The sequence below is a fragment of the Hypanus sabinus genome, unplaced genomic scaffold (assembly GCF_030144855.1).
Source record: "Hypanus sabinus isolate sHypSab1 unplaced genomic scaffold, sHypSab1.hap1 H_3, whole genome shotgun sequence".
NCBI lineage: Eukaryota > Metazoa > Chordata > Chondrichthyes > Myliobatiformes > Dasyatidae > Hypanus > Hypanus sabinus.
The window spans coordinates 17,908-34,546 of NW_026779044.1; the positions used below are offsets into that span (position 1 = coordinate 17,908).

The 16,639-nt window shown below is 40.1% G+C and overlaps 1 protein-coding gene across 1 annotated transcript in view; it reads left to right on the forward strand.

Annotated features, from left to right (window-relative positions):
* Window positions 1–3,191: 3,191 nt before the first annotated feature.
* The window catches only part of LOC132386066 (protogenin-like), a gene marked incomplete at its 5' end in the record, with an annotated part of 80,027 nt that continues 66,579 nt past the window's right edge, over window positions 3,192–16,639 (forward strand). Inside the window, 7 exons of the mRNA XM_059958353.1 lie at window positions 3,192–3,380; window positions 3,665–3,798; window positions 9,141–9,278; window positions 9,579–9,737; window positions 13,023–13,185; window positions 14,968–15,215; window positions 16,302–16,466. Of these exons, the coding sequence (XP_059814336.1) occupies window positions 3,192–3,380; window positions 3,665–3,798; window positions 9,141–9,278; window positions 9,579–9,737; window positions 13,023–13,185; window positions 14,968–15,215; window positions 16,302–16,466 (1,196 nt within the window). The remainder of the gene's footprint in view (window positions 3,381–3,664; window positions 3,799–9,140; window positions 9,279–9,578; window positions 9,738–13,022; window positions 13,186–14,967; window positions 15,216–16,301; window positions 16,467–16,639) is intronic.

A 16,639-nucleotide genomic window follows, 5' to 3' on the forward strand; every position in this document is an offset into this window, starting at 1 on the left:
ATTTCCAACATAAATTATCTGTTAAAATATATGTTTTTAAAAATTGAGCCTTAGTTTTCAAGTTTGGTCCTGGCAAGTTACCTTTGAATAGATCAGTATGTTTCTGACACATTTATTTTGCATTGGTCGTCTTATATTCAATAAACACAAAGTGGTTCCTGGGATTATTTAGTAGATTTGGGAATGATGTTTTGGTCAATGCTGTTTCACCTGTGTATCAATAACCAGTATTCCATACTTGGCATAAGTTTTTCAAAAGGTGTTCACCCTCCTGTACCTCAGCCAAAGAGTTTTTACGGATGTTTCTGCATCAGCATTTATTCTGTCACTATGGATCCAGGAAGATCACTGCATAGAAGCTGTGAATATGAATCCTGGCCTAACTTTTTCCTGTTTTAATGCAGAAGTATTGAGTTCAATTATATTCTCTAATAATTGCCCCCCTCAAGTTTATCATGTACTGAGGACCTTTGAGTTTTTATTGGTGTGGATCCTTGCAGGATGAACTCTCTTGTGCAGTTGAGAAAAATGCCACATGCAAGTTGCTCTGACCGTATTTGTGTTAAAATTGTGAATTTTTTGGAGTGCTGATTGAGGAGGGATTGGTATTTTCTTTCTCTGGTAAATTGTGTGCACCTTTTCACCCAGACCGATGATTGATCTCTGACATTTATTGCATCCCCTACGGGCTGGTTGATTATTAACTGGTCACAATCTGCATTTTTTACCCATTGATTAGATTTTGGTTTTCTTTAATCCTTAGAAGTTTGTATTAATCTATAAGCGTGCCTTTCTTCTTTATACTGGGCCTTAAAATTAATTCCTCTGCACATATTGATGAGTTACAAATTTTCCAGAGGTGTGAAATTTTTATGAGCCCTAATGTTCTCATTGTTAGCAACGCTTGTATTGGCTGCGTAGTAAAGTCCAATGATCATTTATCCTCAGGGAAGTTTTGTCATCTGTAACTCTGCAATCCTGAAAGAGTCTGGAGTTCCTTTCAGGTCTTGGAGTGTGAGAAATGACTCTCCTCATCAGGATCCTTTCACTTGCTGCTGGCGAAAACATCTGCTTGTATTGGGAAAGCCAGTTTCACATGAGTGCAGTCCATCATGTCAACCAAATTAGTAACCTACTGCACGATTTATTTACAATTCACAGCAAGCTTATCTCAAAGTTCAAAGTAACCGTTATCAAAATACATGTATGTCACCTTATACAATTCTGAGATTTGTTTTCTTGCAAGTGTACACTGTAAATCCAAGAAACACAATAGGATCAAGATCGCACTCAATAGGGCAGACAAGTAACCAATGTACAAACCACAACAAACTGCAAGTTACAAAGGAAAATAAATAAGCAGTAAGTATCGAGAACATGAGATGGCAGTTCCTTGCATAGCTTGTGGGAACGGTTCAATAATGGGGTGAAGGAAGTTATCCCCACTGATTCAAGAGCTTGATGGTTGAAGGATAATAACTGTTCCTGAACCTGGTGGTGTGAGTCCTGAGGTTCCAGTACCATGTTCCTGATGGCAGCAGCAAGAAGCGAGCATGACCTGGGTGGTTGGGGTCCCTGATGATGGATGCTACCTTCCTGCGACAATGCTCCATGTAGATTTGCTCAGTGACGGGGAGGGCTTTACCCGTGATAGTCTGGGCAGTATACACTACCTTTTGTAGGACTTTCTGTTCAAGGACATTGGTGTTCCCATACCAGTCAATGTACTCCCCATTACTCATCCATTGAAGTTTGTCAGTTTTTGATGTTATGCCTAATCTTCACAAACCTCTAAGGAAGTAGAGACACTGCTATGTTTTCTCCATAATGCCACTTGCGTGCTGGGGTCAGGTCAGATCCACCGAAATGTTAACCTGTTAGTGGACTGGCTCACTGTCCTCCCCGTTTCCCCCTCCTGATGTCAATAATCATCTCCTTGGTCTTGCTGACATTGAGTAGGAGCTTGCTGTTATTGCACCACTCAGACAGGTTTTCAGTTTCCCTCCCATATGTTGATTTGTCTCTGCATTTGATTGGCCTGTGATAGTGGTTTTGTCTGTCAGCTGAAATATGGCATTGGAGCTGTGCTTAGCCTCACAGTCATGGGTGTAAAGCGAGTAGAGTAGTGGGGTGAGCAGAACCGGGATGATGGAGATTGTAGAGGAGATGTTGTTGCCAATTCAAACTGACTGGGCTCTTCAATTGAGGATCCAATTGCATAAGAAGGTATTAAGGCCTAGGTCTGGAGGCTTGCTGATTAGCTTTGAGGGGATGATGGTATTGAATACTGAGCTGCAGTCAATGAAGAGAATCCTGATGTATGCATCTTCGCTGCCTAGATATTGCAGGCAAGAGTGAAGACCCAAAGAAATGGCATCTGCTCTGGACCTGTTGTGATGGTAGGCAAACTGGAGTAGATCCAAGTGGCTTCTGTGGCAGGTGTTAGTGTTTCAACACCAATGTCTCAAAGCACCTCCTCAGTGTGTTGCTGGATGATGGTCATTGAGGCAAATTGCCACGTTCTTGGGCACTGGTATAATTGAATCCTGCTTGAAGCAAGTGGGTATCTCAGACTAGTAAAGTGAATAGTTAAAGATGTAGGTGAACACACCAGCCAGCTGACCAGCAGTACAGGTCTTTGGTACTCTGCCAGGTACCCCTCCTGGGCCAGTTGCTTTCCGGGTTTCACCATCTTGAAGGATACTTTCACGTTGGCCTCAGGGTTATTGAGCTCTGTGGGAGTTCATGAAGTTTCCCCCATGCTGTGACGGTCACAGTGAGCACCTGGAAGCAGAGCCTTGTAACTTGGTTTCAATCTGTAAGAGATGATGGCATTCAAGCCATGCCACAGCTGTGAGCATCTCAGATGAACATACCTTACACCCATTTAGTTATAGTGGTTATAGTTATAGTTAACCCATTAGTTATAGTGTTACAGTAACTTCTCATCCAATATTTGGAGACATTCTTCTCTCAAGGGTTATTTCTAGTTGAGTCCTAATAACTAAGCAAAATTTCTAAACAATGCACATAAAATGCTGAACAAAATCTACTCCTCAGCCCTTTTTCTCCAATCCTGCCAAAGAGTTTCAGCCCAAAACGTTGACTGTACCTTTTTCCATAGATGCTGCCTGGCCTGCTGAGTTCCCCCAGCATTTCGTGTGTGTTGCTCAGATTTACAGCATCTGCAGATCTTCTCTTGTTTCTAAATCTAGTTTTGTTCCTTTCACTTCAGGTATGTCTCCATTTGAGGTCCAGCCAGTTCACACAGTGGTAAGGGAAGGGGAAGTGGCACGATTTATCTGCAAGATACATGCAAATCCTCCACCAATCATCACCTGGGAATTCAACCGGACAGCACTGCCCCTAGCTACCGACAGGTATTATATACAAGTGGGACACTTGTAAAAGCAAAAATCTGCCTAGTTAGAATACTATTTTATTCTGTAAAATTGCAGTAATCGCATTACCTTATGATGTTGAGCTAACTAATTTTCCGGATGACTGAATGTTACTTGTATTAATGCTCCAATGTTTTTATTTCATTGATTTTTGTTTTTGAATTTGTTGTGATGCCCTGAAGGTTACAATGTATCACGATGTTGTGTAAATCTGCAAATTCAGTCAGTTTTTTATTAGAAGACAAAATTCTTTTTCTCCTCAGGATAACTGCTCTACCAACAGGAATCCTTCAGATCTATGGTGTTGAGAGACAACATGCTGGACTGTATCGTTGCGTTGCCACCAACATTGCAAACAGGCGCAGGAGTGCAGAAGCCAGTTTAACTGTTGTTACAGGTAAGCAGTCTGCCTTACTTGACAGTTTCCAGTGATTGGTTCAGTTTGGCTCCCATTAAACTTTAGAGCTGAAAATGCATCCAATCTGAAAGTCTGCCCATGCATTCTGTGCCAGGAATTGATTCGACAGATAGGTCCAAAGTCACAGAACACTGCAGCAGAGAAACCGGTCCTTCAGACCATTTAGTTCATGCTAAGCTATTGATCTGTCCTGCCCCATTGGCCTGCACCTGGACCAAAGCCCTCTGTACCCCTCCCATTCATCTACCAATCCAAATTTCTCTTAAGTGTTGATATCAAACCTGTATCTCCCACTTGTGCTGGCAGCTCATTCCACACACTCACCACCCTCACGTCCCTTTTAACATTTCATCTTTTGCCCTTAACCCATTATCTCTAGTTGTAGTCTCACCCAACCTCAGTGGAAAAAGCCTGCTTGCATTTACCCTATCTGTATCCCTCATAATTTAGTATACGTTTATCAAATCTCCCCTCAGCTGCTACGTTCTAGGGAATACAGTCCGAACCTATTCAACCTTTCCCTATAACTCATGTCCTCTAGTCCTGGCAACATCCTTGTATTTTTTTCTCTGCACTTTTTCAATCCTATTTGCATCTTTCTTGTAGGTAGGTGACCAAAACTGCTTCATCAATCTCTTGCACAATTTCAACTTAACATCCCAACTCCTGTCCTAAATATTTTGATTTTTGAAGGCCGGTGTCCCAAACATTTTCTTTACGATCCTATCTTTACACCCGGGAGGCAATACACTGTCCAGAATCTTGTTCTTGCCCACAGAACCTCCTTTATGTTACCTTAACCAACTCATCCCCAATCACCACAGTGTGCTTCTTCTCTTTCTCTCTTCCCCCCCCCCCCCCACCCCCCTTTCCTACTGAAAGCAGATGCCTGCCTACTGTGGCTTTCTGCTGGGTCGTTCCTTCCAAAGCAGTCTGCCTATTGTTGAGGGGGAACGGCCATAGGGGTACTCTGCACTGGCTGCCTATCTCCCTCTATTAACCTCTCAGCCTATTGAATAATCCAGAGTTCATTCATTTCCAGCTGCACCTCAACACAGATTGTTAGACGCTGCAGCTGGATGCACTTCTTCCAGGTGTAGTCGTCTCCCTGCCCTCCCACATCCCACAAGAGGAGTATTCTACTTTCCTGCCTGGCATCCCCACTGCTCTAAATGTGCAAAAAAAATATAATGGGGAGGAAATCTGCCTACACCTCTCCTTGCTAAAATCTCGATCAGCCAAAGCCTCTACTTCTCACTCTAACACTGGTCCACTCACAAAATGGCCTCTCTGGTTCAACCTACTTTTTGTGCGATCTTGTTATGCACAATCCAATGTTCCCTCAGGAACTGTGGTGTGAAAGATATGCCAACTACCCCAGCTCACTTAAAATCTGTCTGTCTTTCTCTCCCTAAACCAGTGTCTCCGCAGGAGCTATGGTCCAAAACTGTGCCAACCACTAGTTTAACCACAGAAGTGTGCACGTAAGGTAGTTGGGCTTATCAGCATTTCTTTAACTTCCTGGTGCAAAAGAAATTTAAGTTATTTTGATTAGGGCAGCATGGTAGCATAATAACCATTACAGCACAGGAACAGGCCATCTTGGCCCTTCTAGTCCGTGCCGATCGCTTACTCTCACCTAGTCCCACTGACTTGCACTCAGCCCATAACCCTCCATTTCTTTCCTGTCCATATACCTACCAATTTTACTTTAAATGACAATACTGAACCTGCCTCTACCACTTCTACTGGAAGCTCCTTCCACACAGCTACCACTCTCTGAGTAAAGAAATTCCCCCTCATGTTACCCTTAAACTTTTGCCCCCTAACTCTCAACTCATGTCCCCTTGTTTGAATCTCCCCTACTCTCAATGGAAAAAGCCTATCCACGTCAACACTATCTATCCCCCTCATAATTTTAAATACCTCTATCAAGTCCCCCCTCAACTTTCTATGCTCCAAAGAATAAAGACCTAACTTGTTCAACCTTTCTCTGTAACTCAGATGCTGAAACCCAGGTAACATTCTAGTAAATCTTCTCTGTGCTCTCTCTATTTTGTTGACATCTTTCCTATAATTCGGTGACCAGAACTGTACACAATAAATGTGTACGCAATAACTGTACACAATAAATAATTAATGGTTAGCATTAAGCTGTTACTGCACTGGGACCCAGGACCCAGTGCGCTGTTACCCTGCCGGCAACCGGTGCCTGAGTTTGGCTTCAATTGCTGGCTGTAAAGAGTTTGCATGTTCTCCCCATTATTGTGTGGGTTTCCTCTGGGTGCCCCTGTTTCCTCTCACTTTCCAAAGAAGTACTTGTTAATAGGTCACATTGGTGTAATTGTGTGTTGGAGCATCTTTGGGCAGGAAGATGCCAGTGACCTAAAGTACCGGTGTCATGTACTTTATAATTATAAGCACTCCTAGATGAGCATGTCCCCACAAAATCATTCAAAGTCTTCCTTAACCAGAGTCCTGGATAAGCCACGAGATCCACAACTGGTCCAAGACCAGAGTAGTGGTGTTCAGTTCTGGTGACTAAGAATCTGAGATGGCTCTGGAATGCCTTTTTGCATGTGAGGTGATAACTCCAGACCAAACTTGAATCACTGAAAGTTGTGGCAGGGCTAGAGTGTCACCACTTCCTACGAAGTGAAGCTAAACAGAGTGGGTGACAACAAGGCTTTGCTCCTAGGCGAGCTCAATGTCTTTTATGCTCATTTTGACTGCCAAAACACGGAGGCACTTTCACAAACTCCCCAATGACCTTTCAGGCTGATGTGAGGGCATCCTTCAGGAGGAAAACATCCAGCCCGGCTGAGGTACCTGGCTGAGCACTGAAGACCTGTTCTGATCAACTGGCCAGAGCGTTCACTGATCTCTTTAACCTCTCTCTTCTGCAGTCCGAGGTACCCACCTGCTTCAAGCACACTTCAGTTATACTGGTGGTAAACTGCCTCAATGGCTATCGTCCAGTCGCAATTGCATCCACTGTGATGAAGTCTTTTGGCAGGTTGGCGCTGAAGCATCTCAACTTCTGTCTGAGAAGCAAATTGGATCTGCTCCAATTTGCCTACCACAGCAGGTGCCGTTTCATTAGCTCTTTACTCAACCCTGGAGCATCTGGACTGTAAAGATGCATACATCAGAATGCTCTTCATTGGTTACAGCTCAGCAGTCCATACTATCATGCCCCCCCCCCCCCCCCCAAAATAATCAATAAGCTTCAAGTTCTTGTCCCCAATACCTCCTTGTGCAACTGGACCCTCTATTTCCTCTTGCAGATTCCAGTCAGTTCGGATTGGCAACGTCATCTGCACAATCTCCATCAGCTCAGAAGCTTACGACCCATTAGCATTTGGGGCAGCAATGAAGGCCCTCCATCTCTTTTCAGAGCTTCCTTCATCAGGCAGCTGGCTTCCTCTCGGTTTTCACCATTATCAGTCATGCAAGTCCCGGGTGGTGACTCGGGAATGCTGTTGCACTCAGATATAGAAGGATTCTTCATTGTTATTTCCATTTTGGTTTACAAATCAGTTAGCCCTGAGCTGGACCCCCAAAGCTGCAAGATTCGTGGGCCACTCTCATTGGCCTCCACCCTTTGACCTGTGTAGCGTGGGTGACCTTACCAAGAGCCGGAGCATAAAGCTGTTACTCCAGTCAACATAGCTCTCTGGGTCATTGAGACGCACAAGCCTCCAAACCACGACAAGGTTATGGTCCTCTGGGAGGATTGCTCAGGCGCACCACGAGGCTGTGCACTTAGCCCCTGGCGCATTTAGTTGTACAATGTCTACTCCCTTTATACTTAAACTGTGAGACTAAACATAGCTTCAGTGATGGCACAGCTGCCATTGGCTGAATCAAAGGTGGTGAAAAATCAGCATAGGAGGGAGACTGAAAATATGGCTGAACTGTGTCACAACAATAACCTCACAGGAGATCAGGAAGACCAAGGAACTGAGTATTGATGTCAGGAGAAGGAAACTGGAGGTCTTGTGGAGGGGTCAGCAGCTTTAAATATCTCAGAGGACCTGTCTTGGGTCCACCACTTAAGTGCCATTGCAAAAAAAGCATGGCAATGCTCCTACTTTCTTTGCTATTTGCTCGGCGTGATGTCAAAAACTTTGACAGATTTTTATAGATGTGTGGTGGAGAATATATTGACTGGATGCTTCACACAGCCTGGTATGGAAACACCAATGCCCTTGAACCGAAATGCCTACATAAAGTAGTGGATACAGCCAAGTCCATCATGGGTATAGTCCTCCACTCCATTGAGCGCATCTACATGGAGAGCGTCCATCAAGGGACTCCCACCATCCAGGCCATGGTCTCTTGCTGATGCCATCAGGAAGAAGGTACAGGAGCCCTCAGGACATAAGCCACCAGGTTCAGGAATAGTTATTACCCCTCAATTAGAGGGGATAACTTCATTCACCTGAACACTGAACTGTTCCCACAACTTATGGACTCAGCTTAAAGGACTCTTCATCTCATGTCCTCAGTATTTATTGCCTATTATTTATTGTCTCTTTTCATTTCATCTTGCATAGTTTGTTGTAATTTTCGGACTGTTGTTTGTTCATCCTCAAAAATACAACTGCAATTGCTGTGGATCAAACAATACGTACACGACACTGGAAGAACTCAGCAGGTCAGGCAGCATCCGTGAGAAAAGAGTAGCCAACATTTCGGGCCGAGACCCTTCATTAGGAAACAGAAACCCTTTCCTGATGAAGAGTCTCGGCCTGAAACATTGGCTACTCTTTTCTCACGGATGCTGCCTGACCTGCTGAGTTCTTCCAGCGTCATGTACGTATTGTTTGCCCATCCTGTTGGGTGCAGTCTTTATTGATTCTATTGTATTTCTTGTATTTACTATGAATGTTTGCATGAAAATGAATATCAAGTTTGTATATGGTGACATTATTTGTACTTTGAAAATGAAGTTAACTTTGAACTATTATGCCAAAGTAGGTGGGATTTAATGATGAGGATGGAGTTGACCCCCTTCTCAGGTTTGCAAGAGAATAACAGAGGTTCTTTGCGGGGGTTTTTTGAACATAATGGGGTTTCTTGGGTTGTCATTACATTAGCTTCATTTCAATATAATGCTTTTTCACTTTTTTGCCTGGGATCTTCATGGAATTTACCACTTTCACGGAATATTGATGCTCCTATTTTTCTCTAACTGGAAGAATTACACCAATTTATTATGTTTGTTTGATGTTTCTGGCTATTTACTTTTTTAAAGGATTCCCTAATGGTAGTCATTGCTATTTATTAATGATTTTTAAATGATTTCTTACTGACAGCATGGGAACCAAAGACATTGAAAAAGCCAGTGATAATCGCAGGTCCCCAAAATATCACTGTGCCTGTGCATCAGACAGCTATGCTGGAGTGTGTTGCCATTGGTTCCCCTAAACCTCTTGTTTCCTGGAGTCGATTAGGTGAGTTCCCATTTCCTCTCTTCCTCTATCAATACTTAGACAGTACACAGCAATGGTTAAACTAGTTTAAAATACTGTGACTTTTCGGAAAAGCCTTGTAACTGCAAACCAATATGTAGAACACAGTGATACTAAATGCTCAGCAAAGTCCTTCTATTTGAAATGTGTTATTTTTCCTGCTTTTTTAATATTGATAAACCTAAATGTAGTTATTAATTATTGCATAACTGTTTCTGGAGTTTGCTTCTAAGTTCTAATTTTGATGGGTTGTTGATTTTAAAAACTTCTCTTCCCAAACAGATCACAGATCTATTGATGTTTTCAATACACGTGTTCTGGGGAATGGGAATCTGATGATATCTGATGTGAAGGTTCAACATGCTGGAATATACGTGTGTCGAGCCACCACACCAGGCACACGCAATTACACTGTTGCAAAAGCTATGCTTACAGTGTTGGGTAAGATAACAAATATTTTAAGCTAAGATTTACACAAGTTTGTACATTTTGAAGGTATTCTCTGACATTGGTAAGCTTTTTTTTTAATTTTACGATACAGTGTGGAGTAGGCCCATCCAGTCACATCACCTCAGCCACCCTACAACTCTGATTAACCCTAACTTAAAAATGGGACAAATTTGCAATGATGAATCAACCCACCCAGTACATCTTTGGACTGTGGAAGTAAGCTAGAACACCCGGGGGAAACCCACACAGTCCACGGGGAGCACATCCTTGGGGAACGGCGCCGGAATTGAACTCGGAACGCCCCAAGCTGCAGTAGCATCACTCTAACTGCTACACTACTGTTGCATCAATTTATTAAAGTAAATAAAAAGCTTAGCACTTGGCCTTCTCTCAGAAATGTCTGTTTACACCTGATGAATTAGGTTGTTATGCAGTCACCATCTTATGGATAAATGCACTAAAATAACTCAGAACTTCATTAATAATGACAAATTAATCTTGTGTTGGGATGATTGGTTGAGGGAGAAATATTGGACTGGCAGAGCTTCCCTGTTCGTTTCAGGTAGTGTTATGGGTTTACATCTGCTCCTTACGTGATGCATTAATGCTTTGGCCTAGATTATGTACTCAGATTCAGAAAGGATGACAGGGATGGTATTTTCTTTACTGTTATTTACAAAAGGGGCAAAGCTTTTAAAAGGTAATTAAATAGAACTGTGATTCTTGAAAGAATGTAGATGAACACAGTGGAGATTGTCTAAGTGACTAGTGAACAGTGGGATGATAACTTATCAGAAGCTACTGAATTACTTCTGGTTTTAGTGAAAAGCTTTAGTGGATAATGGTGGGGGGGAGAGAGAAAGGAGACTAAATCTGCATTTTAAAAAAATCTCTAACCTGTGTGTTCACATTTTTGTACTTAGTTGAACTTTTAGCTGCTCACAGGTTCCTTTCTTTCTTTCTTTCTTTTTTTTTTCTTTCTAACTCTTTTTATTAATATTAGTAATATGGACAGAATACAGATGATATATTGATAAAGAAATTACCAACATACACATTCCATTACATATGAAAAAAAAACATACATAATAGTTACAATATAAATGAGTTTACCAAGACATAAGCCATAAGATATATGTATGGACATAGTAAATCTAAATATTTCATAATGTATAATATAAAAAAAACAGAAAAAAGAAAGAAAAAAAAAACAAAAAAAAATTTATATAATGCAAAACTAACTAATCTAATCTAATAACTATAACTAATAAGTAATATAAAAGAAAAAAAAAACAAACAAAAGAGAAGGAAAAAAAAAAGTGGGCTGTTTATAATATCTCACAAAAATAAGTATTCATCAATGCCTTCACTTCCGGTCCTCTCAAAATACATAAGCTAAAAGCTGGGAAATCAAATGTACTTGGCACAGGGTCATATTACATCATATGAAAATGTTGAATAAATGGTCTCCATAACTTTTCAAATTTAATAGAAGTCTCAAAAGTACCACTTCTAATTTTTTCTAAATTTAAACATAACATAGTTTGAGAGAACCAATTAAATACAGTGGGAGGATCAATTTCTTTCCAATTCAACAATATAGATCTTCTAGCCATCAGAGTTAGAAATGCAATCATTCGACGGGCTGAAGAAGATAAATGCTGTGAATCTAACATTGGTAAACCAAAAATTGCGGTAATAGGATGAGGTTGTAAATCAATATTCAAAACCGCAGAAATAATATCAAAAATATCTTTCCAATATTTCTCCAAAAATGAACACGACCAAAACATGTGAGTTAAAGACGCAATTTCAGAATGACATCTATCACAAATAGGACTTATATGAGAGTAAAAATGAGCTAATTTATCCTTGGACATATGGCCCTATGTACAACCTTAAATTGTATTAGTGAATGTTTGGCACATAACGATGATGTATTAACTAATTGAAGAATTCTATCCCAATTCTCACTAGAAATACTAAAACTAAGCTCTCTTTCCCAATCCTGTTTAGTCTTATAAAGGGGCTCTGAACGTATCTTCATAATTATATTATAAAGTTTTGAAATAAGCCCTTTTTGAAAAGGGTCTAATTCAAATAAACTCTCCAAAGTATCTGAAGGCACAAAATTTGGAAACGTAGAGAGTACAGAACTTAAAAAATGTCTAATCTGTAAATATCTAAAAAAATGAAATCTCGGCAAGTTATATTTGTTGGATAATTGTTCAAAAGACATGAAACAATTATCTAAAAATAAATCAGAAAATCTTAGTAATCCCTTAGTTTTCCAAGCTGAATAAGCTTGATCTATAATGGAAGGGTGAAAAAAACAATTAGATACAATAGGACTATTTAAAACGAATTGAGTCAACCCAAAAAATCTCCGAAATTGAAACCATATACGCAATGTATGTTTAACTATTCGTTTCGGCAATTTAGAAAGAGCAAAAGGGAGAGAAGTCCCTAAAATAGAACCCAAAGCATAAGCTGATACCGATTTAGTTTCTAAACTCACCCATCAAGGGCCAAAAGATCCACCCCCATCTTTCAACCAGCATAACAAATATCTAATATTAACTGCCCAATAGTAAAATCTGAAATTAGGTAATGCTAACCCGCCTTCCTTTTTTGTCTTCTGTAAATATATTTTACCTAACCTGGGATTTTTATACTGCCATATATATGAAGAAATTTTAGAGTCAACATTAGTAAAAAAAGATTTCGGGATAAAAATTGGTATCGCTTGAAAAATATATAAAAACTTAGGTAAAATAACCATCTTAGGTTCCATTTTGTTTTTGATCCATTTATGTTTGATTTGGGTTTAAAATGGAAGTGATTAAGACACTTTAAACTTATTTTGATTGTATTTTTTAGTTAAATAGAACAAAATGGCTGCTGATACTGAAAGATGAAGCATTTCTGTATTTTGGGCACAAGATGATGGCATTAATATTCTGGAGTTGTTTAGCTTACTAGGATGAACAGTGATAACCAGGTTACAGTATGTTTGTCCACAATGGCAATTCTTGCTATTCAGAAGTCCTGTCCCATTTAGGAAATTTACTTCCTTGCATTGGTATTTTCACACATGTCAGTCCATTACGGAGTTTGTTATACTTCAAAGATTTATTCCGCATTGATTCCTCTCCCCTCCCCCCCCCCCCCCCCCCCCCCCATTGTGTAGCTTTGATCGATAGAGTTAGATGTGTGGCACTCGTTCAGAACAAAATGAGGACGTGGTCCTAGAGATGTTTTCCATGTTTCTTTCAGCACCGCCATCTTTTGTTGAGTGGCCTGAAAGTCTCACCCGTCCTCGTGCTGGTACGGCCAGGTTTATGTGTCAGGCTGAAGGTATACCTACACCGAAGATTAGTTGGCTGAAGAATGGGCAAAGGATTCACTCCAATGGACGTATCAAAGTCCAGTATAGTAGGTAATGTTGACTTTTCAGTTTTACTTTGAAAACCTTGATTCCTGTCTGCTGGTAGAATTAAGAGAGAAATTATTGTTAAATGCACTTTAATTCTGACATTTGCCCATGGTGTGACTGCCTTTGCAACAGTTTTGTTGTTTAAACTATGTGGTGAGCACCAGTTCCACTAGACAGTCAACTTTGCCTATTAGAATACTCCTGGGATGTAAAATTAAAACCCCTGACTCAAACTTGAGTGGTGGTAATATTTGCCAGACCCATATGACCACCACTATAAATACAATTGTCTGAGCCATGTTTTTTGGCTGTCTACATCATCGTCCTATGGATAAAGCATGGGGTTGTTCCGTTCAGCCCAAGCACAAAAGAGACACCAAGCCCAGACTGAATCTGATATACATAGATGGACCCGCATGGACTCTGCGTGGTAGTGATGTTGATACTTTTTTAAAAGAAATACAATGCAATGTTGTTATCTTCAGCTGGAATTTTTCAGGTTGGTTTGCAGTAATCATGTTCCACCTGTACAGTGCAATTTTTTTCAATAGACCCACAAATGAATAATTCAAAACCTTATCTTTAGCCTTGTGAAAACTGCAAAGAAAACTAAATATAGTTGTGCTCACGGTATGGAATTTCAGCAAATCATGAATATTTTACTTGGTAAACATGCTGGATGTTATTTTGTGGAGAGCCACAGCCATCAGGGGGAACTCTGTGTCTGCTGATGGGGTGTAGTTGGCCGTATCTTTTGAGGTAGAATGAAAGGGTCATCTGCACTTGCTCCTTTTGTGCTTTGAAAGTGTGATGATGTTTAATGGTGGAAGCTTCAAAACCTGACTAGCATCATTGTGGGACTGGGGAAAGGGAGGCATGTGCTGAGCATTGCATACCAGTCTCTCACTTGGATCTTTATTTCCAGTTTAGAAAATGCAAGTTGATTGAAATGTGAATTTCTCTTTTTAAAAGATTTTAATTGTCTGGAAAAAAGAAAGTATACACTGCCTGGCCATCACAGATGCAAAATTGACACAGAATTAATAAGTTTTGAAAGTTCAGCTCATATTGACAGATTCTTGTGGCACTGACAAACCATAACTGAGTTCATGAGATCTTCCCAAGTGTGGATTTTAGAAGTTCTCTAGAGAGGTAGCAAATCTCAGAGTAATAACCAAAGAAATCTTCCTGGGTCTTGAGTTTTTAGTCCTAATTATGGTATCAAACTGCCACATTAAAGAGCTGTTTTATGGCTTTGTTAGTCAGGCATGCTGATGCAAGCCTGACTCTGGTACAAAGCACATAATCAACGACAGTCTGTAGAACTTCAGATGGAGCCACTTATCTGCAGTGTACAGATAAACCATTCAGTAACCTGATCTAACACATTTTGTAACCTGTAGATCATTGTCACAAATTCACAAGTTACAGTATTATCGTTCTGGGCAGGAAAGCTGTCGCACTATGAGGCATCACAGTTGACTTGGTGAATTTCTGCGCTAAAAGACAGAAATTCGAAAGGCCTCGATTTACAGCTGTTGCTTGAACTAAATTCAATCAGATTAGCAGTGAAATTGTTTGTGAAAGAATGAAGTTCTCGTGGTTAGAAACCTTTTTTTTGGAACAGTAAATTAATCACATTCTTACCACTTGTGCACGTTTCATAAATATTAATATCCAAAGTTCACAAAAATAAATTGTTGGAGACAGAACTTGTTTAGATTATGCACCAGCTTTCTTATCATGATAACTTTATTAATAAGACAATTTATTTTTATTTTTAAGCAAATTGGTGATAAACCAGATCATTCCTGAAGATGATGCCATTTACCAGTGTGTGGCTGAAAACGAACAAGGATCTGTTCTTTCAGTAGCCCGACTGATTGTTGTAATGTCTGAAGACAGACCGAGTGCACCTCGAAATATCCAGGCTGAAACTGTGTCAAGCTCAGGGATTCTTCTGTCGTGGCAAAGACCCATGTATAATTCTGATAAAGTAATTGCATATTCTGTTCATTACATGAAAGCTGAAGGTGAGACTTTAATTTGAAGTTGACACTCGGATTTGTTTTCCTCCTTTAACCAGTAGAGTATAATGTTTTTAAATAACTATAAAATGTCGTGTGTTAAAATTTAATGCTGCAAACTGACAAGGTGCATCCTAACTAGAGTTTAAGAGGAAGCATTTGTTTGTACATAAATTGAAGTAGCTTGTTTTAAAGTTAATCCACATCATCAATTTTTTTGGGTTGTTTGTGGTTGGACATGCCCTGTTCCTGATGTCTAATTGGAATGTGAGAGGATGACCATCTGTTGTTAATATTCTGTTGCTGAGCAAAGGTCACAAGAAGAGAATAGCAGTCTTTTCTGCACAAACAATGTGGTCTGTTGAGATGATTAAAATCGGGTGGAAGGTTTACCTTCTCAAGGGAAAGGTGTTTATTATGAGTTCATAGAACAGAGTATAGAAATGCAGAAGGTATAATTAAAGTGTATGGTGAAGTGTGTTCAGGCCGCACCATCAGTCTTGTGAAGGCATTAGAGTGTGGGCTACAGAGGGAAGCTTGCAGTCGAATGGTTGCTTTGTGTTCCATTATAGTTATTTCGTTAAGCCCAGCATGAGTTCTGTTGGAGCATTCAGCGGGGTAACAAGACTCTTTAATTTTCCTTCAAGGATTTTGTTCTCTAGGTCAGAAATCAGGACTTTTCAAATTCATTATTAGCCAGTAATTACTACTTGTGTATAGGGCTCCTGGGTTTCACAAATTAAGTGGCTTTCAAGCTTATTCATGAATGTGGGAAAATGTAATTGGGAATAATTTTGCTTTTGGCTGTATTAAAATGCACTGCCTTGCTTTAAGAGCAGAGTAATGATGGAGTTGATTATGGGAAGATCAGCCTCTAATAAACATTGCATTATCATTGTGACAATGGGGAAAGTGTTATTTGCAGCAAAAGTAGATCAAAGACTGAAAAATCTAACTAGTTTTCAGATTATTTAGGCAGATCTGCATATTATTTTTCTTGTGCATCCCACTGAAGAAATTGTGGCACAATAAATTGCCAAGATAATTATTCCTGGCTCTCAAATTGACAGGGTTTTTGTGTTCTTTCTACAGGTTTAAATAATGAGGAATATCAAGTGGTTATTGGGAATGATACAACTCGTTATATTATTGATGATTTAGAGCCAGCCAGCAACTACACGTTTTATATTGTTGCATACATGCCTATGGGAGCCAGTCGAATGTCGGAGCACGTGACCCAGCACACTTTGGAAGATGGTATATATAAAGTTATTCCAAGATGCTGCTGTTAGATGCTGGCTTCTGTGCCAAACTGAAATCTGCCCTTTTTATCCCCCAGAAAAACTTGGTGATTTGATATCTGTTTGAATTGTAACCTTGGTTTATTCTGCCTTTGAGGCATAGTATATTTAACACGCATTCCAGAGTCA